Genomic DNA, 22,670 nt, shown 5'->3' on the forward strand with positions numbered 1-22,670 from the left:
AAAAATCCTAACTCCACCATCTCCTCCTGTGCAATGATCCCCATCCAGATCCCACACACAGACCACTGCAAGTTTACAGGTAGTCTTTGCTTAATGACCACAATAGGGACTGGAAAATTTGTTGTTAAGGGGGTGGTTAAGTGATCACACCCAATTTTATGATCTTTTTTGCAGCAGTTATTAAGTGAATCACTTTGGTTGTTAAGCAAATCACATGGTCGTTAAGCAAATCACATGGTTCCTTATTGATTTTGCTTGCCGGAAGCCAGCTGAAAAGGTCTCAAATAGCAATCATGTGACCCTGGGACGCTGCAACCATCATAAGTGCAAGCTGGTTCCCAAGCACCCAGATCACAATCACATGACTGCAGGGGTGCTGCAATGGTTTAAGTGTGAGGACTGGTTGTAAGTTCCTCTGTTCAGCACCGTTGTAACTTTGAACAGTCACTAAATGAATGGTTGTTAAGTAAGGACTACCTGTACTTTTTAAACAGCCATACATGCCATTGCTACTAGTTTGAAGGGCACTAAATTAAGGTTTGGCTCAAGCTTCATACCTTATCAGCCTTTCCTTTCAGATTTCACCTGTCAAGCAACTGGCCTTCCTTCTGAATTCAAGTCAGAAGGGGAAGGCATCCAGCAGGGATTGGGTGCTCCTGGAGAGCCCAGCCTAACCTCCTCCTTTCCCATTCCAGGACAAGGAAATGGGTAAGCAGGCTTGCATCCTGCTCAGTGGAAGAAGTAAAACACAATGGGAAAGCACTAAATTGCAGGAAAGAAAAGGGGTAAGACTCCAGGTGCATGTTTATTTTACATATAAACACTATTTTTAAAATATTGACCGTATCTCACTTTTCCTTCAAGGAGGTGATGGTACTCTGCATCATCAACAACCAGGTGCTACAAATAACCATGGCTGTTTGCAGCCTCCAGGATAGGAAGGAGAATCTCTCTGTGTCAAATGAACAGGAGGAGGGGGCTGCTGCCCTCGTGTTCTGATCTGAGCTTCTCAGAGGCATCTGACTGGCCTTTGAGGAAATGGGATGCCGGACTAGGAGACCTTGGTTCTCATCCACTATGAGTTTTATATCCTTAAAACCTGGAGCCTCCAATGGGATACCATCTAGAACCTCCATATACTACTCAATGTACCTTCGAAGAAGGTTGTTACACAAATCCCATATAATTTGAAATGCATTCATAAATATAGAGAATTAATGTGAAGAGAAAATTACTAACCCCAAGTTTCCCAGAGCTAATTACAACATGAACCTCCGAGTTATCAGTTTTATATATAATAAAACAAATGTACTTAATGGGAAACTACCTGGATTCTGATTAAGATGGATCCAAAACCCAGTTTTCTTTCCACATAATCCTTGATAGAGACTGCTAATCTCAACAACATCCCATACCTTCCTAAGAAGATGAGAACCTTGAGGTGCATCTTTGAGTTCACCAAAGTTTGAAAAATCCTGGGCTTGATCTCCATCATCTATGTCAGCAATCAGTTCCCAGTAACAGAATGGTGCTCTTTTTGCATAGAGCAACTCACCAATTAAAACCACCAGCCTCTTCCTTTCACCAGGCTGCTGCTGATATTTGGTGACTTCCTCATATGTGAGAAGCTCTGGGATGGAGATCTGTTCAGCTTGCTTGGCTTCATTTGGACCATTCTGCTTCTCCTTCCGGCTCAGTCGGAAACTTCGGCGCAAGCCAGCTAGAAGGCCAAAAATAATACTTTTTTCTCTGTGCTGACCCAAAGCCTATGAAAGGTTTAATCAACTGCTATCCAATAACCTGGTACCTCTCAAACTTCAGAAGATCGTATTCCCCCCTCCTTGTTAAATTGTTGCCAGTCAAGTCTCAAAAAGTAAAAATGTCCATTATGACATATACATTTTTTTTCTTCCTTTTCCTGCAGGTGCAGGGTCTGCTTTTTTTTCAGATCAACCAAATGTTGATCCATTTGGTTGCAACAGGAACTGGCCAACTGGCTTGTTGCCCAAGCCTAATGTCATGGGCTGAGAGGGACTGGCCCAAAGTCACCCAACCAGCTTTCATGCCTAAGGCAGGACTAGAACTCACACTCTCCTGCTTTCTGGGCCACCACCTTAACAACTACACCAAACTGGCTCTCCTTATGACATACACATTATGTATGTCAAAAATAAAACATCAAAAAAGCTGGGGGGGAGGTGGGAGGGAAGGAAGGGATAAACAATCTGTCCACAACTAGACCTGGAATGGACTACAGAGAAAGAAGTTAACTCCATTACTCGTTCTTCCATGAAGTTATATAAAACACACTAAAGGGAGTCAAACCTGCTTTTTTCTTTAAGCAGGACATAGGTGACCAATTCAGCCCATTTTTCAACCACGTCCCTCATTTTCATTTTGTAGACATTTTCCTTTCTCCACAGAAGTGGGTGGCTATCATTCTCCACCAGTAAAGAACATTTTGAGAACAAAGTTACAGAAGGATTCCTCCAGCCGTCTCTAATCCACCACATTCTGATCTGGTATAAGGCATCTTTGTCAATTGCAAATATATTAGAAAAAAGCAATTGTATGCCAACGCATAAGGTGCATAATTTATATAGGTTGCAGAACTGTTTTTCTTGTGCAGAATGGTTCAAGTATATGCCATCCTGTTTCTAGGTGAGAACCTGGAATAATAGGCAGGTACCCACCTATGTATTGTCCATTGAAGTAACCTTCACAGTCACAGTCTTCTGTATAGAAAAAAGAGTAAGAAAGTGGGTACAAAGATGTTATAAGTGGCAGGTGATGCATTCTGGAAACAAGAATGTCATCTTACACCTTTAAAGCACTAACATGAAAAACGGTGGGAGATAAAGAGCAGAAGCTAGGCAAATTTGGTAAGCAGACAAGTGTGCCTTTCATAGAGGAATTTCCTGGATGGATCGGCCCCCAGAACCCACAGGCAAACAATTCTGTTGGAAGCTCTGGAGAAGTGTGGGCTGGTGCCCGTCTACGCCAGTCCAATCTGGCAGTCTTCAAATGTCTCAGATGCCAAGCCATTCTGACAGGGAATGATGGGAGTTATAGTCTGATACATTTAAAGGCTGGTTGGTTGAGGAAGAGCAGTGCTTGAGTTTTGGTTGCTTTGCATGTTATTTTAATTTTTTAAAACCAATATCATAATAAAGGCTGAAATTATCTAATTGCTGCCAGCAATATTGAAAAAGACAAATTACTGGGGTAAGGTAGCTTTCTAGGGCTTCAAAGTAAGGAAAATATCTCATGAAGCTGATCTGCCATAAATAGAGGGGTGCCTTTTTTAAGTAACTGTAATTCAAAGGCTCAGTTCAAGACTGCAAGATATGGAGACAACAAGCAGTGACGACATAGAAGCAACAAATAAGCAGCCTGGCATGAGCCTTGGACATGTTTGAAAGTTACCCCCAGAGATCTTTAAAAGCCTTTAAAACTCTAGCATAGAGATATGGCTGCAGAAATGTTGAGGTGGTGGTGGTCAAAACAGTCAAGATGGCAGCTACAACTGCATCTTGATTGAAGTCCCACCCCTTTTTCACAAGTGTCACACACACAACATTCATAAAAAGGGGCAGGGCTTCATATGTGTGGTTACAGCTGGCATCTTGAGTTTTTGACCTCCCCCAACAGATACCCCTGTATGGCTGGGAAAGAAGCTCTCAAAACCGTTCACCCAATGTTAACAGAGTGAAAACCTGGGTGAAGAGAGAGCTCTTCAATGGGGAAGATATAATAGCGGGTGCTTCCTGAAACTAGGGAGGAGAGTACTCCAGAATGCTGCAGCCATCACATAAAAGATCTACCTGGGAATAATTCTCTGGTGCCCTTGTGTGCATGATTCACTCTGGTAAATAAGTTTAGAATTTGAATCTTTGGCCCCACTGAACTCAGGAGGGGGGCTGACTTCTAAACAGTTTTAGGACTGTGTGATTAGACTTCCAGAGGACTCAGTCCTTTACAGCAGTATTTCTCAACCTTGGCAAATTTTAAGATGTGTGGACTTCAGCTCCCAGAATTCCCCAGCCAGCCATGTTGGCTGGGGAATTCTGGGAGCTGAAGTCCACACATCTTAAAAGTTGCCAAGGTTGAGAAACACAGCTTTGCAGTATTTCTGTATAGAAGAATCTAAAAAACATTGGATCCACCACATCAAATTCAGTTCAGTGTACCTGGAGGTTACTAAACCTGGTCCAGGGGCCAGATTTTCTCATAAAGTTTCAAAAGAAAGAAGTAACTAGAAAGTAGGTCTGTCAGCTGCTTTTAACTATTCTGCAATAAAATGCAGCAAACCTCAGTCTGCCAAAGGTTGACAAAACAGCGGAGGCTAAAAGAAGCAGATGGTTCACTCTAAAGAAGAATATCACACAAGGCTTATTAATAAGCAAACCAGCATTCTGCTTTGGGGAAAGGGGGCAGAAAGGCCACAGAGCCCAGACAGCAAGGCAAAGTTTCACATGAGTCTTGAAATACAAATCACAGTTGACTCTCATGCTCTACTCCTTCATGAAGCCCAACATATGCTCCATTTTATCTCACCTGCCTTTCAAATCCCTCATGGTTACACCTGTAGTTTCTCCTCCCCATTTATCCTCATAAAAAGTAAGACAGGCTAGGCCAAAAGAGTATGCTTAATTCTCACATTGGATAAGACAAAATGTGCTGTGTTTGATTTTAGCATAATGCAGTATATAAAGCCAGCAATTTTGGCGTACAGTACAATCATGGTTTACAGTTATGATATATAAGTCAAGCTGCTCTGACCAATTCAACAAACCATTCAACTCATCTTAGATAAGCATGACATGTGTAACCAACCAGTGGCTGTTTCAAGATGATAAAATAAGCACCATACTCAACTGAGGAGTTCAACACAGAACTTACCAACTGCGTTGTTTTTGTATAAACCTTTTAATCAGCCTTTCCAACTGGGTCAGACTAAATTCTCATCACGTCCTGCTAGGTCACAAATCTGGATGGCCCCAACCCTGTTGGCCTTCCATAAGGGGTTAAAGACCTGGATGTTCCCCCAGGCATTTAGGCCAGGTGGTTAAGCCAGACCTGACAGTTGGTTTGTCTACTTCTTGTCTTCATTGACTGGAAATGGGATGATTTTTATACCCCTGGCATGTATTATATTGCTCTTGTAGATGTTTACTTTATAAGGTATGTTACTGTTTTCTGCTTTTAACTTTCTATGTACCACCTTGAGTCACTGTTGTGAGATGGGTGGCTATATAAATTGCATAAATAAGTATCTGGAAACTGCCATGTTGGGGACAGCTCCGCTAATCATTTTGGCCAAATAAGCAGCAAATGATCTTGGCCTCCTTAAACTAATATAAAAAGCACAATGTTTATTATTACAAAGAAAGATTTGTTTTCTTTCCCTAACTGGATTTGATTTTTTAGCAACAGCAATGCTAGGGACTGTCCCAAGAGTTAAATCAAGGCAATTAAATTTTAACTCCTGAATTACTAATACCGCTAACAAGATTTTATTTATAAACTGAACAGCTTTTATTATTTGAGGCAATCATTAGGTTAAAAAAGGAACCCATGACCCCAGTTCAGCAAGTTATCACAAACAAGCTGCACTTTTCTGGAAGGTGGAAGGCCAAATCAAAAGGAAAAAGGAGACAAAAAATAGCAACACATTGTGGTTCAACAGGAAATTACCTGCTGTGTTAACAAAAGCTCCTAGAAACAGCACAATAGCTTTTTAAGAAACAACAGGAGCTTAATCCATGTGATTAGTACAAAAAAAATTACATGGTAAAATGCAGGGCAAATTAATAGCTAAGGAAAATTAAACAAGATTGACACAAGAGGCCCTGAGGGTATATGAGAAGAGTTTATTTTTCTCTCCCGTTATGGGGCTATAAAAGACTGATTGTGCACTGCAGACAGAATAAACCAACGTTAATCCAAGGATTGCTAATAAATTAGGCAAATGACCCCTGTCCTGGGCTGGAATGGAAAAATCAAAGGAAATTGAATTTTGAAGCCAGTCAACCAACCATTTAGCACTCCAGTCTCAATATTCCAAAAATCCATTCTGATTTCAGCATTTGCCACACACACCCAGTCATGAGGGTGCTGGATATTCCCTCTTCTCAAACATGTTCTCAGCTCACTTTCTCTGCAAGCCACTTGTTCCTTCTCTTCTCCTGCCTTGCCCTTCAGCTTGCTTCTCCTCTATCCTCACTTAGGCTGAGCACCAAGCAATCCATCCTTCTCTTTAATCTGGAGGCAAGTTATCCATACTGTATGTTCTGCATATGTTGTAGTAAGGTAATATTTAAACATAATCGCACTGAAGTAATACATTTAGATTTGTGAGCATGCCTTATTTACTCACATTTTTTCCCAGCAAGGAGGAGTAAAATGGGATCATGATGTTACCTAGTAAACCCCACTATGTGAAGTTTATTGCTAAATGAGCATCCATTGACTTAAAGAAATGCATATAGCAATCTACGAAGCAATAAAAAGTATGAAGCTGCCCCCAGTTCTTTTCATTTTTCTTCAGCAAAAAGATTTCAAATCCTTAGGCTTGTCTCAAAATTCTGAAATAAATTCCACTTCCTTTCCATATATGGGCCTCACTGTCTGGTCAAAGTATGTTCAGATTATTTTTTAGAAAGCATCTCTGATGCAGAATCAATTATGGAAAATTACAAACAAATGCACAAATTGCGCCATCTATTCCAGCTGAAGAATCTAGGCTTTCTGTGTGGGCATTTCGATTTGTTTCACTGCAGAATGATTTGAGGAGGCAGAAATTGACACTGCTTGTTGTCACTCCAGAATAGCTGGAGAACCTACCTTTCTCAGAAGACTGATCATCTGCGGTTAGCATGAAAAGACAGAGGCAAGATTGTTAAAAGGAGGCCAAGAAAAACATCCCAAGGGATTCTTTGTTCAGTCCCTGATTGCTTAGGTGTAAGGTAAGCATCTCCTATTGTTTAGACAGGGACAACGGTAAGTAGATGTTACCTTCTGCTTACGACTTCTGAGTTGTGCTAAAAGGCCAGGCAACGCTGTGCGTAAACACAGAGACCTAACTGAGAGACAAATTAGGTCTCTAGCACTTCCAGGAGTTTTTGATTTTCTTTTTAAAAAAAGGCAGGTTTTTTTCCCCTCCCTCTTTTGCCCCAGTTTGAAGGGATGAGAGACAAACTCAGAGTTCAGTGAGCAAAACCTGAGTAGATAAAGACTATCCTATCTTTGTAGGGACTTTTTAAACTTCAAAACAGTGCCTCAATCCCTCACTAGCTGTGCAAGAAAATTTGTTATTGCTACCTTCCTTCTTTTTTCCCCCTGTTCTTTATAATGATCAATTGGCCATACATAGTACATGGGCCCTAGACCACTGCATGTTCTGATGATCCTTATAAATACACACAATTACGGGAGCAGGAGGGATCCTTACAAAGCTAGTGCATGTGTGTGGTGTTTTAAAGGAAAACATCCCTACAAAGGTAGGGTGTCCTTCCACCATCCAATTCTTTCACCATGCTTTGAGTATGCCCCTTCTTCATTCAAATCAGGGCAAATTCAAAGGGCAGCAAAAAAAAAAAAAAAAAACTGCAGAGCACAACATAGAACTGCTTGGGATTTTCATGGCAAATTTCCTGGGGTGGTAACAGATCTGTCCTTGCCACTTGGCTAGTTTATTAGATTTGTATTCTGCCTTTCCATCGAAATGGCATTAACAGGCTAATTGCAGTAAAATGTAAAGTAAAATACAAAAGAATGATATTATTTGCTCAGGGACTTATATTTTTCAGAAGACTAACGTAGTCACTAATAGTATCAGGCTGTCTTATTTTAATATGTATTTATGTGTATGTGTGTGTGTGTGCGCGCGTGCATGTTGTCTCTTACACAGTACCTAGGTTATATGGTACATGGTGCTTTCTATAATATCAGACACTTAGCTGTGATAAGGGTAGGATCAGTGTGGTAAGCACATAAATGGAGTCAGTTGTGGATCTTACCTAAAACTCCAGGTCTGTTCAGGCTAAAGTGCCTACCCCCGGGCACTCATCTCATAAGAACACCATAATGCAGTCAAAAATGGAATAGCTGCCCATTCCTGCCTGGTGAATCCTCCAGGAAAAAGAGTTGGATTGATAGAGCAGCTCTAAAGCCAGGCTTTCCACTGCAGAACTCTGCCAGGGCACGGGCAGCCATTGAATATGCCTTCCCGACCCCGATTGGCTGCAGGAACAACCAAACCGCACCCCCAATCAGATTGGTTGCAGACAATTCTCTTGCAAGCACTTATAGGCAACAGTGAGTCAAATGAGGAAAACCTCTCAGCAGAGTCTCTCACACTTAAGCTCTGAAAATATTCACACACATGCACCCAAATGTAAATAAACAACAGCTGTTTGCATGCCTGGTACAGATGGTGGGGGAGGAGTATGGTATTTGTTGCCCTTCTTTCCATGGTCTGCTACTCCTCTCTGTACGTTCTAGTTATCTGTGGTCCTCTCATCCCACCCCCTTAGGTATCTTTATTGCCCCTCTTGGCCTTGTGATTGAGGATGGCCATCTTCTTTATTTTTGCTTGTCTTCCTCATTAAAAGTTTTGTTTTCCTTGCAAGGGGAGAGGTTCTTCCTCTCATGGGCCATTTCAGTGGGATTGATCTAACAACTGCAGGGCAGAAGTGAGGGGGGTAGCAATTGTCCCAAACCAACTCTCCCTCTGACAGCTTGCCTTCTGCATGCTGTGGCTGGGATGGAGGAGGGAACGATGCTGAGCACAGATCAGGAAAGTGGGTGTTGCGTGATAAGGGTCCAGAGAAAAGAGACTGCTGACAAGGAAAATGCAAGCAGGGACAGACAGAGTGAGCAAAGTTTGGTTTGTATGCACCTGTTAGCCCTTCAAGGTAGCCCAGACAAGAGGCAAAACAATGAATCTTAGCTCTATCTTTACTGTAAGGTTGCATCAACAGAATCTTGCAAGACTGAAAGTATTTCTCCCCTCCTCTCGCTTTACTCTCCATAAAACTAGGGAGGGTCCCTTCTGAAATGTTTCCCATGCCTCTTCTCCTACTGTGGGCTGAGATACCTTTTACGTGCTGGTTGTCCAGTCTGCAGCTCTTCCTCCCATCTCCCAAGGTCATTCCCACATACCATGACAGCACCAGAACTGGAATCTGCTGGTTGTCTTTATGCTCTTTTTAACCGCTTTCCCTTCCATGCCCACTGCTGCCAGCCTGACCAATGGGAAAGGGGCTGGTGTTCTCCTGAAGCAAGAGATCATGGGATTTTCTGGAGAAAATGTGCAGGATTCTGTATTTCCCAAATTGGAATTCCTTATTGTGACTGTGTGTTGCCAGAACTATTGATAAAGAGATTTGACAGGCTTAATTGCAGACTACTGAATCTGAGATGCAAAAATCCAGAGGACCACAAGATGGCTGAAAAGAGATCAAGAAAACTAACTCTGTTGCTACAGCCATCTACCACTTATCCTGATTTTGCATCCTAGAACTGGCAGCCCTAATTCTCTGATCAATGCTGCTAAAAGGAATATAATGTTTAATTATAATTGAATTACATTTAAAAATCTGCTGCCCAATTATTTTTTTAGACTTTGAAAAGGCTTAATTTACCTAGCTGATTAACATACTAGACAGTGTTAGACCTCCAGAGGTCTTAGTCTACAACTGCCAGTATGGCTCTTGGCTGGGAAAGCTAACTGAAAAACTGTAGGCCTATTTATCACTTTTAATGCCTTATGACCAGTTTGCTTTGCATAGGAGGTGAGGAGCTACAGTTTACAATTAACAGTGCCTATTTCAAAGCCTCTTGTCTCCAATTTGTCTCTCTCTATCCTGGATTGCATGACTAAACAATGATCCGTTAGCTCCACTAAAGGTAACTATCTCTACTAGGCTGCCTATCAGCCTAAAACACTGACTGTTTTCTTCCCCCAGAGATGTCTTGCGTGCATTACTCTCAATCTCTCAATTCTGGGTCTGCTTATTGCCTCTCCATATGACACAGCAATGTTGCAAGGTCCTTGAGGGCTGAGGTTACCTATCCATCAAAGGGATAACTTTATAAATTTACACATGGGGAAACAAATGTGCCTTGAACAAACAAGGAAAAGGTTTGTAGTGACTCACAGAGTGGCTTTGTGACACTTCTGGAATTGTGCAATGCACCGATGGTCCTTCTGTACATTAAGCGCCTAGATGGATAAACAAGAGTTACAATTCAGAGATAGGGGAGGATGCAAGGAGAAACTAAGAACTTTCAAACAAAACAAAAAAATAGCTTGGATCCAGACTAAGTTGGAATCCATAGGCTTAAGAGCTCAATTATTAGATTGGCCTAGTTCATCCATAAAGCTATGTCAGGATTTTTAAACCATGGATTACTGAACAAACCATAGTGGTCTGGTCTGCACACAATGCTAGGCCATAACGGGTAGATTCACATATCATGCTAACTTAAGAATAAAGAAAGTAGATTATGAGTTAAGATAATTCATGCTATTACTTTCATCTCCCGTTAAAAAAATAAGTACTTATTTTGTGGAGGAAGCACCCAATCCAAATTGTGTTCCGGAGCTTAACTACATTGGACCCCAAACATACTGGCTGTTATTTACTCTGCAGCAGCTATTTGCTGCAAGCAAATAGCAAAAAGCAAAGAGAAGGAAGTTGAAAACAGACACAGGACTCAATCCAAATGAGGAGCACATGCTGCTTCCCCCCTCCATTCACAACAAGCTTGGCAGTTCAAGCATGTTTTTTAGAAAAGTAACACATAATTTGACTCTGACCTCCCACTGATTTTAACTGCAACTAAGTTCAGGTAACTTAATGGAGCTCCAAACGAATGTTATCTTTCTGTGGATAGGTGAAAAAGAAAGAAGCCTGAATTATACAGATGTGCGCTTTCCTGAAAAGGAAGCCCACAGTGTTCTTTCTTGAGAAGCAATTTGGAGTAACTAAGGGCACATTTTTCCTTACAGATTTCATGACTTTTCCTGTATGGGAAAAAGTAGGCAGTCAAAGCTGCATCAAGACATTAAATGCCATCAGCCCTAAGGGAACTGGTTTGGCATTTATGGTTGGGCACATATGGCTGTTGAAATCCTCCACCACACTTTGGGGCAGAGATGTTCTCCAACCATTTCCCAGGGATAGGATTTCTCCTTAACAATCACCATAGCACCCTTACTAAAACTGCCCAGGAGGAATTCTTCCCTGGGGTTTTAACTGAAGTGTTGGAAACCAAGAAGGCAGCAGACTACTCGACAGTAGAGCTATGTAATATTTCACAAATTATTTGGAAAAGTTCCTTCAGAGCATGCAGAACCATAAATGTAGCACCTACCAGCAATTTTTTAAAGCACGAAAAGCTACATTTATTGAACCAAGTGCATTCAACTCTTTTTAAATAGATTGCAGGCAAGGCAGAGTTCCACCCATTCAATTTTTTCAAGGGGCTGTACAGTACTTGATTCTTCAGCCATTTGCTGTGGCAGAGAAGGAGTCTTCTGCTCTGCACAGTGTTCAGTATTCAAAGGATCTTTTCCAAATTATTTATGAAGCATTGCACAAACCTACCAGATGGAGAGGACTGTACCTGAAAGGACTGTAGGGGACATTCACACCTGCCTTTTGGTTACCTTGTAACTAAATAAATGCAAGAAGACCACACCCCACTCATGCAAATTTATTTGAAACACTCTTCTCTGAATTTCTAACACAAATTATTTCTTATCAAACTGAATATGAACTATTGAGGAGAATTTCTATACTTGACACTAGTTTAACCCTCCAGTCAGTTTTCAGATACAGTTTGTTGGACTTGCGAACAAAACAGACTTAAACAGCCTCTTGGAACAGTAGGGGACTGTCTGTATTATTTCAAGGACATTCTACTAGTTTGTAATTGGTTCAGCTCCACTTAGAGCTGTCCATGGTGCTGCTTTGTTGCTTCAACACTCAACCCACCTTCACAGTCTGCCCTGGAACGAAGACATAAGCAAGTCTGGAGTGGTAGATATGAGATTCAAGCTGGACAGATCTGAGTTATATACTCATCCTGCACTTCATTGTTCAACGAGTCTGAGTGTGAGTTAAGGTGCAGTTGGGTATTCTCAATGCCTCATACAAAAGGAGGAGGGGAAGGAACCACTGTTTCCTTCCTTTCTCCCTTCTTTTGCTAAACCTGTGTATGTGAATGCCTATAAAAAGGACAAAGATTTTAAAGATGTCTGCAGCATGGCAATATTCTTTGCTACTGCTCTTGCAAGTTTTATTACTACTAAGTTGCTACAGGCAGAGGAAGGAGGAGCCATTCAAAGATGAACATTCAAAGGAAATGCTGTGATTAAAGATGGAAGTCAGCCAGTTGGCAATACACAGAACATTCATTTCTATTACGATTGATTTGTTCCCTCCTTAATAATGAAAATCAATTTTTAAGAAAAGAAAAATTCCAAGTGGCAAGTTGCATCTTGCTTTTCAGAGGAGATGAAATTGCTTGCTAGTCCAGGTGCAGTTGCAGAAACTTAAGATGGAAGGAAAGTTGATCACGCTGACAGAAGTGTTAAAATTGCCATTTGAAGGCTTTTTGCAAACTACAGCCAGCTCAAAAAACTGCAGCTATACTTGTGCTAAATGAAGCTAATTTAGAATGCATATTATTTATCCTTCAAGCACTTTCAGGGGTACAGTTCACAATACTGGTCATTCTCTATAGCAGTGTTGTCCAAACTTGGCCACTTTAAGATGAGTGGACTTCAATTCCCAGAATTCCCCAGCCAGCCATGCTTTGTTGAAGTCCACTCATCTTAAAGTGGCCAAGTTTGGACAACACTGCCCTATAGAATCCAGCTTAGGAGCAGGATACCTAAAAAACCACTTTTTCCTACACTAAGCTTCCTAAGTTTTGTTGTTGTTGTTGTTGTTCAGTCGTTAAGTCGTGTCCGACTCTTCGTGACCCCATGAACCATATTGCGCCAGGCCTTCCTGTCCTTCACTGCCTCCCTCAGTTTGCTCAGTTTCATGTTCATTGTTTCAGTGATGCTATCTAACCATCTCATCCTCTGCCGTCCTCTTCTCCTTTTGCCTTCAATCTTTCCCAGCATCAGGGTCTTTTCCAAAGAGTCCTCTCTTCGCATTAGGTGTCCAAAGTATCTGAGCTTGAGCTTCATTATCAATCCTTCCAATGAGCAATCAGGATTGATTTTCTTTAAGATTGACTGGTTTGACCTCCTAGCAGTCCAGGGGACTCTTAAGAGTCTTCTCCAGCACCACAGTTCAAAGGCATCAATTCTTCGTCGATCAGCCTTCTTTATGGTCCAGCTCTCACAGCCATACATTACTAGTGGAAAAACCATAGCTTTGACTATGCGGATCTTTGTCGGCAAGGTGACGTCTCTGCTTTTTAATATGCTATCTAGGTTTGCCATAGCTTTCCTCCCAAGGAGCAAGCGTCTTTTAATTTCATGGCTGCAGTCTCCGTCTGCGGTGATCTTGGAGCCCAAATAAATGAAGTCTGTTACTGCTTCCATTTCTACCCCTTCTATTTGCCAGGAATTGATGGGTCCAGATGCCATGAACTTAGTTTTTTTAATGTTGAGTTTCAAGCCAGCTTTCGCACTCTCCTCTTTCACCCTCATCAAGAGGCTCTTTAGTTCTTCATCACTTTCTGCCATTAGGGTGGTATCGTCTGCATATCTGAGGTTATTGATGTTTCTCCCTGCAATCTTAATTCCGGCTTGTGATTCTTCCAGCCTGGCATTTCTCATGATGTACTCTGCATATAGGTTAAATAAGCAGGGTGACAGTATACAGCCTTGTCGTACTCCTTTCCCTATTTTGAACCAATCGGTTGTTCCGTGACCAGTTCTAACTGTTGCTTCTTGGCCCGCATACAGATTTCTCAGGAGACAGGTAAGATGGTCTGGTACCCCCATCTCTTTAAGAATTTGCCACAGTTTGTTGTGATCCACACAATCAAAGGCTTTTGCATAGTCAATGAAGCAGAAGTAGATGTTTTTCTGGAACTCTCATGCTTTCTCCATGATCCAGCGAATGTTGGCGATTTGATCTCTAGTTCCTCTGCCTCTTCAAAACCCAGCTTGTACATCCGGTAGTTCTCGGTTCATGTACTGCTGAAGCCTAGCTTGTAGGATTTTGAGCATAACCTTGCTACCATGTGAAATGAGTGCAATTGTGCGATAGTTTGAGCATTCTTTGGGATTGCCCTTCTTTGGAATTGGAACGTAAACTGACCTTTTCCAATCCCGTGGCCACTGTTGCGTTTTCCAAACTTGCTGGCATATTGAGTGCAGCACTTTAACACCATCATCTTTTAGTATTTTAAATAACTCAGCTGGAATACTGTCATCTCCACTAGCTTTGTTGTTAGCAATGCTTCCTAAGGCCCACTTGACTTCACTCTCTAGGATGTCTGGATCAAGGTCAGTGACCACACCAGCGTGGACATCAGGGACATTAAGATCTTTCTTGTATAGTTCTTCTGTGTATTCTTGCCACCTCTTCTTAATCTCTTCTGCTTCTGTTAGGTCCCTGCCTTTTTTGTCCTTTATCATGCCCATCTTTGCACTAAACGTTCCTTTCATATCTCCAATTTTCTTGAAGAGATCTCTAGTCTTCCCCATTCTATTGTTTTCCTCAATTTCTTTGCATTGTTCATTTAAGAAGGCCTTCTTATCTCTCCTTGCTATTCTCTGGAAATCTGCATTCAGTTGCTTATATCTTTCCCTTTCACCCTTGCTTTTCGCATTCCTTCTTTCCACAGCTATTTGTAAAGCCTCATCAGACAGCCGTTTTGCTTTCTTGCGTTTCTTTTTCCTTGGGATGGTTTTAGTTGCTGCCTCCTGTACAATGTTACGGACCTCCGTCCATAGTTCTTCAGGCACTCTGTCTACCAAATCTAATCCTCTAAATCTATTCATCACCTTCACTGTGTACTCACAAGGAATATGATCTAAGTCATACCTGAGTGGTCTAGTGGTTTTCCCTACATTCTTCAATTTAAGCCTAAATTTTGCAGTAAGAAGCTCATGATCTGAGCCACAGTCAGCTCCTGGTCTTGTTTTTGCTGTCTGTATAGAGCTTCTCCATCTTTGGCTGCAAAGTATGTAATCAATCTGGTTTCGGTATTGACCATCTGGTGATGTCCATGTGTAGAGTTGTCTCTTGTGTTGTTGGAAAAGAGTGTTTGCTATGACTAGCTTGTTCTCTTGACAGAACTCTATTAGCCTTTGTCCTGCTTCATTTTGAACTCCAAGGCCAAACTTGCCTGTTATTCCGATTACTCCTTGACTTCCTACTTTAGCATTCCAATCCCCTATGATGAAAAGGACATCTTTTTTTGGTGCTAGTTCTAGAAGGTGTTGTAGGTCTTCATAGAACCGGTCAACTTCAGCTTCTTCGGCATCAGTGGTTGGGGCATAGACTTGGATTACTGTGATGTTGAATGGTTTGCCTTGGATACGCACTGAGATCATTCTGTCGTTTTTGAGGTTGTACCCCATTACTGCCTTTCCCACTCTCTTATTGACTATGAGTGCAACTCCATTTCCTCTAAGGGTTTCTTGGCCACAGTAGTAGATATAATGGTCACCTGAATTAAATTCACCCATTCCCGTCCATTTCAATTCGCTGATTCCCAAGATGTCGACGTTCAATCTTGTCATCTCATGTTTGACCACGTCCAGCTTACCTTGGTTCATAGATCTTACATTCCAGGTACCTATACAATATTGTTCTTTACAGCATCGGACCTTCTTTTCACTTCCAGATACATCCACAGCTGAACGTCCTATAGGCTTTGGCCCAGCCGCTTAAAACAAGCCCTTTTCCTAGTCATACCATAATGGGGTATTAGCATATCTAATCCAGGGCACTTCTCTGCATCTATGGCCCCAAAGGTGCCACACAGGGAGCAGGGAGAAGATCGACTATTTCATGTTGAGCCATTAAAAACCATAGTCAGTTATTCACCTCCACGTAGCTACTTTCTCCTCAAATCTGGAACCCAGTAAATTATTTAAATTTTGTTAGGCGTCCTAGTCTGCAGTCAAAATTTGGTTTGTGCCAGAGCTGGCCCAAAATATATTGTGGCTTAGGCCAAGGATAAGAAGCCATCTGCACTCTGTTCTGAGTATAGAAAGCAGGATGGTAGTTGAATCTTACTTCAGTAAGTAAGTGACCACCTAGTTAGACAGTCCAGGACACTGTCTACTACACATAGCTATTCTCCAAGAAATAGAAATGGTTGGAGAGCTTGGGAGGAAAAGCTAAGTGTTGCCCCACCCTTTGTCACCATCACTCTATCTAAAAATAGAGCCAACTATGGCTTGTGAAAATTCTGGATTGCTACATTGGGGGGGGGGAATATATATATAGACAGATAGAGAGAGAGAGAGAGAGAGAGAGAGAGCATGTGCATGCGCGCGTGCTAGCAACCACTGGAAACACAAGTTCCTTGCTTCCTTTGTGTCACTTGAGGGAAGGAGAAATGTACAAGTGAGAATACTCATGAGCTGCCCTCATAAAAATAAACCACGATCTGATTTATGTCTGAACTGAGACACAGCTTTGTTTACCATATTACTAATCCAGGTCTTGCACATCAAGCCATTGTTCTTCCCAACTCACCTTTCTTGGAACTGCTTAGAAGGAATCAGCCCTGCCCGAAGGTTTGTGTCACCCACACGTTTGGCCTGCCACCACGTTGGGTCATCTTGGCTCACCACTTCTAAGATGTGCCTTCTCTGAAATGGTAGTCCTGCCTCCTGACATGGAATAGCTTTATCCTCTTTTGGATTGTAGGAGAACAGGGCTCTCATGAATACCTACCAGATGAAAGAAAGATAACCGTGACCATAGTTACAGCTTTCCTACAATTTCATGCAGATGAAGAAAAGCTACAGAAATGTATATGGATTGCATTCCGAACCCATAGCACTCAGAGCTTTAGGGATATGAAAACAAATTAAAAAAAAAAAGATGAAAAAATAATGATACTCAAAGTGGAGAAGGATAAAAGAGATATATATGCAAAAATGACTGGGACAAACTGTTCCTTCCTCAGCTCACCACCCCCATTCACAGATTTGTGTAAATAATTCAATAATTTTGAGTAGTTTGGGAGAACAGCTTCCTCCTCTCCCCCTAATCCCCACTCTTTTACACTTTTTAGAAAAGCAGGGTTTGATGTGGTGGCAGACTTAAAAAAAAAAACAAAAACCTGCCACCTGTAAAACCAATTAACTAGCTAATTTATTGCTAGCATTATTCCAAGTCCATTCTTGAAAGGTAGAGGGGGGAAATAAATGGCAGCTGGTGTTTCGCTGGTGCTTTTAAGCAGAAAAAAAAAATTATATATGCTGCCACTGCCAGTGACACTTTTAAACTCTAAGAAGGGGAAAAAAGAGAAAGCTGTCACTGCCACTGTGGTTATCACCTCCTCACAACACTTCTGTTCCTCCCAGAGTCCAGAAATCAGTTGAACTGCCTCAACTCCCCACCCACCAGAATTGTACCCTTTCCACTCCATTTTCCAAATCTGCACTTGAAAGGAAAATTAGTTTCAAACCAGTTAGATTGCCATGGTGTCCTCATGCAAAATCCGGTTTCCATAGAAATCCCCAGGGGATAGGATTGATATGTGCTCAGGACACTAAAACTATTTGAAACCAAATTGTTTAGAGTACTGCAGACTTGCAGCTCTGGCCTGGAAGTCACAAGAATTCTCCAAATAGACAGAGGGCAGATCTCAGCATTTTTAACAAGCTGGGAACATTGTTCAAATAAGTACAAACATACAAATGATTCCAGCCCATCCTTCAGGAATATTTGACTAAAGCAGTGCTTTTCAAACTTGGCAACTTTAAGTTGTGTGGACTTCAACTCCTAGAATTCCCCAGCCAGCATGCTGGGAGTTGAAGTCCATACATCTTAAAGTTGCCAAGTTTGAAAAACTCTAAGGCTCTGGGATAGCCTACCCCTGCCATTCCTAAGATGGGCACACCTACCCCCAACATATTTGACAACCCCCACAATTCCCTGCCAACTTGGACAAAAGCTATGGAGGCTAAGAAGTCTAGGAGTGGCAGTCTTCACACACATGGGAAGTACCAGGCTACCCAATCCCATTAAACATGCTTAGAACAGGAACACATGTTTAGAAGAACATCTATATAAGTTTGTAATGTTTTCACATGTCAACAGGCTCTCTTACCTTGCTGTCCTTCAGGCGATCTTCTTCTTTGATGGCTGGAATTATTTTCAGTGTTATTGATCCCTGGGATTGAGCCTGCAAGAAAAATAACTCCGTGTTGCCCTCTTTACAGAAATCACACTGCATCTACAAACACCACTGAGATCTACCTCCATCTGCCTTACACTGAGTGAGACCACTGGTCTGGGGAGCTTGATAAATATTTAGTCTCATCGGCATTGGCTCTCCAAAGCAGTCTATCTTCTCCAGCCCTACCTGGAAATGCTGGGGACATCTGGGACACTGTGCAAAGCAAGTGCTCCATCCCCAGGAAGTCAAATATTTTTGGATTTCTAAAACTCATGTGGCTTTATTCAGTGGCTAGAAGAAACTAAAGGATGATAAGTCAGAAACATTCCCCTGGAAGGATGCCTTTTCTAAGCAGCAAAAGGTTTATGTAAAAGAAACTGATTGCTCTCAGTTGCTAGGTACAGCCATTGTCTGTAAGCCAGAAGCAGTGTGACAAAAATAAATCACAAAGTCCTAGGTTCAAATTCCTTACTCAACATGGTTAATTCAGCTCCGAGACTAACTATGAGGTATCTTAGGCCAGACAACTCAGTCCAGTTCTGAAGGTTGGTGTTAAAATGGCACGCCCTTAATACTGTAGAAGGTACCCTAAATGCTCTTAGAGGAAAGAAAGTCTACTAATTTATTTTCTTAGAGCAACTGTTTTATTTGTTTATTTGTCTAATTTATATAGCCACCCATCTCACAAAGTCAGTGATTCTGGGTGGCGTTTATACTCCACTCCTGGTCTGGAAAGGCTCTGAGAGATCAATCAAGAGACACCATCCCGGCCCTGATGTTTTCTAATCTAAAATGCATGGGACTAAAGGGGAGAAGGGGGAAGGGGAAGGGGGGGAGGGGGAGGAAAAAGCTAAGTGGCATCTAAGTTATCTACCAGTTTGGGGAGACAATTTTAATTTAGGAGCTGCAACAACCAATCTTTTACCTATTCCGTAATGCAATCTGATTTGATTTCAAATGATTTTCTGCTCTCAAAGTTTGCCAGAGTGAACATTATGAATACATTTGGGTCTTTTCTTTTTTGTCCTCCTCTGCCTAATGTGAATCTCAAGCATCAGCAGTTTGGCTCTGCAGTTTGTAACCTGCAATTCTCTTCTTTGGGTAAAACTGTAGCGTTGCATATATTTTATATATAAAAGGTCCAAGATTCAGTCCCCAGCATACCTAGGTAGGGCTGGTTAAGATTATTTTCTTGGGGGAAGAAATTGCAGTCAAGTCAATGCAATGGCTTCCTAATTCTGCAGAATGTCAACTTACAAAGTACAGAAAACAGAAAGTGAAAAATCTTAGTCTTACTATTTTTACTTGCATACAACTGCATACCTATGGTTACCTGGAAGAAGTCTAATTGAATGTACTGGGACTCACATCTAGGATTACACTGCATTGCACACTTCAGTGGTGAACACACACTGCCAGCCACTATTTATTTATTAGATTTTATTTTGCCTTTATTTTTTGTTAACTCAAGGCAGTGCACATACTTCATGCTCCTGCTTCCTATTTTCCCCACAACAACAACCCTGTGGGGTGGGGTGGGCTGAGGGAGAGTAACTGACCCAATGTTACCCAGCCAGCTTTCAGGCCTAAGGGAGGACTAGATCTCACAGTCTCCTGGATTCTAACCCAGCACTTTAGCCACTAGACCAGATTGACTTTAGTCTGTCACTTCTTTTTGCCTGAAGGAAGGAAAAAAAGGGGGTATTTTTTTAAAACGAGTGGTGCCTGATCCAGGTTGGAAAGAGACCAAGTTTCTAGAGAAGCTCAAATTAGGGGTGAGATAGTCTATGAATCAGTCTGTATGTCAGCAGCAGGAAGTGTGTACACCATCTCTATTAATCTTCTTTTCTATTTGGACTATGTGGCTGATTAGGAAGTTAGTTTTTAATCCAAAACACTGCCCTGGATTAAACAATCTAGCCTCTCTCACCAAAGTATTGAAACACGGTGTTCATAAGACATGCAAACCCTCTTCTTAACCCACTAAATGTGTCCTGTGAAGACAGCCTTTATTTTCTCTTAATGATATTAAAAAAAACCTGTCAGTGTAATCGGAGAGGGACAATAATTATTCAGCAAGTTTTTTTTTTCAATCATAAGATGATCACAGCTAGCAAATATAAAAAGAAAATATGCAAATTAATCCCATGGGATTTGCATTATTTATCCATGTCTTATAAATATACCATTTGGAACATTAGTGAATAGTCACTTTTCCCTTGTTCTCTTTTGCTGGGCGATTCTGGAAGAGACTGGACAGCTGTCCATCAGAAGTATCATAACTAACTTCTGTACCACAAACCCTGCACCAAGCAGAAGGCGGGGCTGAACTAACACAACAGGCTTATCCAAGTTGTACAACGCTTGGTTAAATTTGTTTATTTCGAGGGCTAGCTTAGCATACAGGGCAAATTACTATAAGCCCTTTGGGTTAGTTTGTAATTCAATAGTTCAATGTACTGCCCAATATAATGTGCAAACCCAGAAACTCTCTAGCACCCTATATTATTATTATTACTATTATTAGGTTTTTATCCTGCCTTTTTTATATATAACTCAAGGAGGTAAACATACTGAATATGCCCGTGTCCTATGTTCCTCACCACAACCACCCTGTGAGGTGAGTTGGGCTAAAAGAGCGACTGGCCCAAAGTCACACAGCTGGCTTTCAGGCCTAAGGGAGGCCTAGAACTCACAGTCTCTAGTTATATTTCATTCTTTGTGGGTTATTTGTTGTTTTTAATTGTGCATCCTCTGCTGAGTTGCATGCCAAGGAGGCGGCTATACACAGTGAATTAATACTTAAATTATTAAAATGGGTAACTGAGTGACAAGGTTGAACATGTTGTGTGAACACCGCTATAGACTCTAAAGCCATGTTTCTCAGCCTTGGCAACTTGAAAATGTGTGGAATTCTGGGAGTTGAAGTCCATGCATCTTCAAGTTGCCAAGGCTGAGAAACACTGCTCTAAAGAGTGCAAGCATTTCAGGTTGGCCTCACTCTGTCTATTCTAAAAGGTAATAACCATGTTTCACACACTGCTTTTCTCCTGTTCAGTTATAACCAAACGTCCAAACACAAATGGCAGTTTGCACACACCATATTGCAATGCTAAACAGACAAGGCACTTTTGCAAAAGAGCCACAAGACAGCTTTTTGTCGTCCCCAAACTCTCCACATCAAAGCTTAAAAGATTTTCAAGCGCTTGCATCGTAAATCTTGACAGTTCTGAATTCCTCTGTTGAGGAAGCTTGTATAGTTAAGGCAGAGGGAGGGGGAGAACATCTCCTCTCTTCCTACGAACGAGGTTGGAATGACTGGTATCAGTTGCCTGCAATGTTTTTCACATTAATGGGCCTATTCATAAAAGTTCTGGATTTCTTGTTTCCAAGTGAAGTAGAACAAATTCCCCTCCAGCTCATTTTCACTATTCAGTTAGCCATGTGTTTTAAGAGGACCTGCCTGCATCTTCTGCAAAAGCATGCACAGGACTGATGTGATGGTAATAAATACAGTTAACACACAGAGATTGAGGGCATGTCACCGTACAGAACAACAGGATCTTGTTTTGAGCGCTTAGCGAATTACTTTGTAAGTGTATAATGCACTCTTATGCATGTATAGTAAAATATAAGCCCCACTGAATTCAGCCAGAATTTACCCCAAGTAAGTTACATAGCAGGAATAGGGGATGTTTTAATGCCATGTTTCCTGCTTTGTTGGGGAGGGAAGATTTCTTAGGCAAAAGTGCTTACGGCTCCCTAGATGCTGCACGGAACCCGGCCTCCATGAGGAATGCTGAAAGTTACTATTCCACAATGCCAGGAGGGTCACAAGTTCCCCACCCCTAATCTCAGGGACATATATTAGCAGTGGGGACAACTGAGGCCCAAAGTGAGTAGGGCAAAAGCCAAAAATGGGTAGAGCTGCTCCTTTATCCTTCTCTTTCTCCTGGTCCTTTCAATCTTCCCTCTCCCACTCCTTTCCTCTCTCCCACACAAGTACATTCCGCTTTGCTAATGCAGCTGCCAAGTTCTTTAAGGTGTTGTAAATTGTACCCCTGCTTAAATTCTTTTTAAAAGGCACACAGAACATTCTCTTGTTCTAGTCCCCAGAAAAAAAAAAAATCAGAGGCATCTTTGAATTTATTCTTTAGACAGGAACAGTGAAAGCCTACAGTACTTTCCTTTTGTAGACAGGACTGGGATGCAAACTCCAGACCACCACTAGTCTGGATGGCACCAAAGAGTTTTCTACATCTCTGTCGTCAAGGGATTGTCCACATTTTTGTGGTCCAATTCTGGCCAACCAATTCTCTTGGCTATAG

General features: G+C 41.6%; 1 protein-coding gene across 4 annotated transcripts in view; it reads right to left on the bottom strand.

Annotated features, from left to right (window-relative positions):
- The window catches only part of MPP3 (MAGUK p55 scaffold protein 3), a 104,131-nt gene that overhangs the window by 24,386 nt on the left and 57,075 nt on the right, over positions 1–22,670 (bottom strand). For all 4 annotated transcript variants that reach the window (XM_088143513.1, XM_088143510.1, XM_088143512.1 and 1 more), the window contains exons 9-13: positions 18,274–18,348; positions 16,689–16,885; positions 10,164–10,228; positions 2,694–2,732; positions 1,556–1,720 (exon numbers count right to left, since the gene is read on the bottom strand). In XM_088143513.1, the coding sequence (XP_087999639.1) occupies positions 1,556–1,720; positions 2,694–2,732; positions 10,164–10,228; positions 16,689–16,885; positions 18,274–18,348 (541 nt within the window). The remainder of the gene's footprint in view (positions 1–1,555; positions 1,721–2,693; positions 2,733–10,163; positions 10,229–16,688; positions 16,886–18,273; positions 18,349–22,670) is intronic.

This window comes from Python bivittatus, unplaced genomic scaffold (genome assembly GCF_059951505.1).
Source record: "Python bivittatus isolate LINGU-HERP-01145 unplaced genomic scaffold, Pbiv_v1 ctg000410_np1212, whole genome shotgun sequence".
Lineage (NCBI taxonomy): Eukaryota > Metazoa > Chordata > Lepidosauria > Squamata > Pythonidae > Python > Python bivittatus.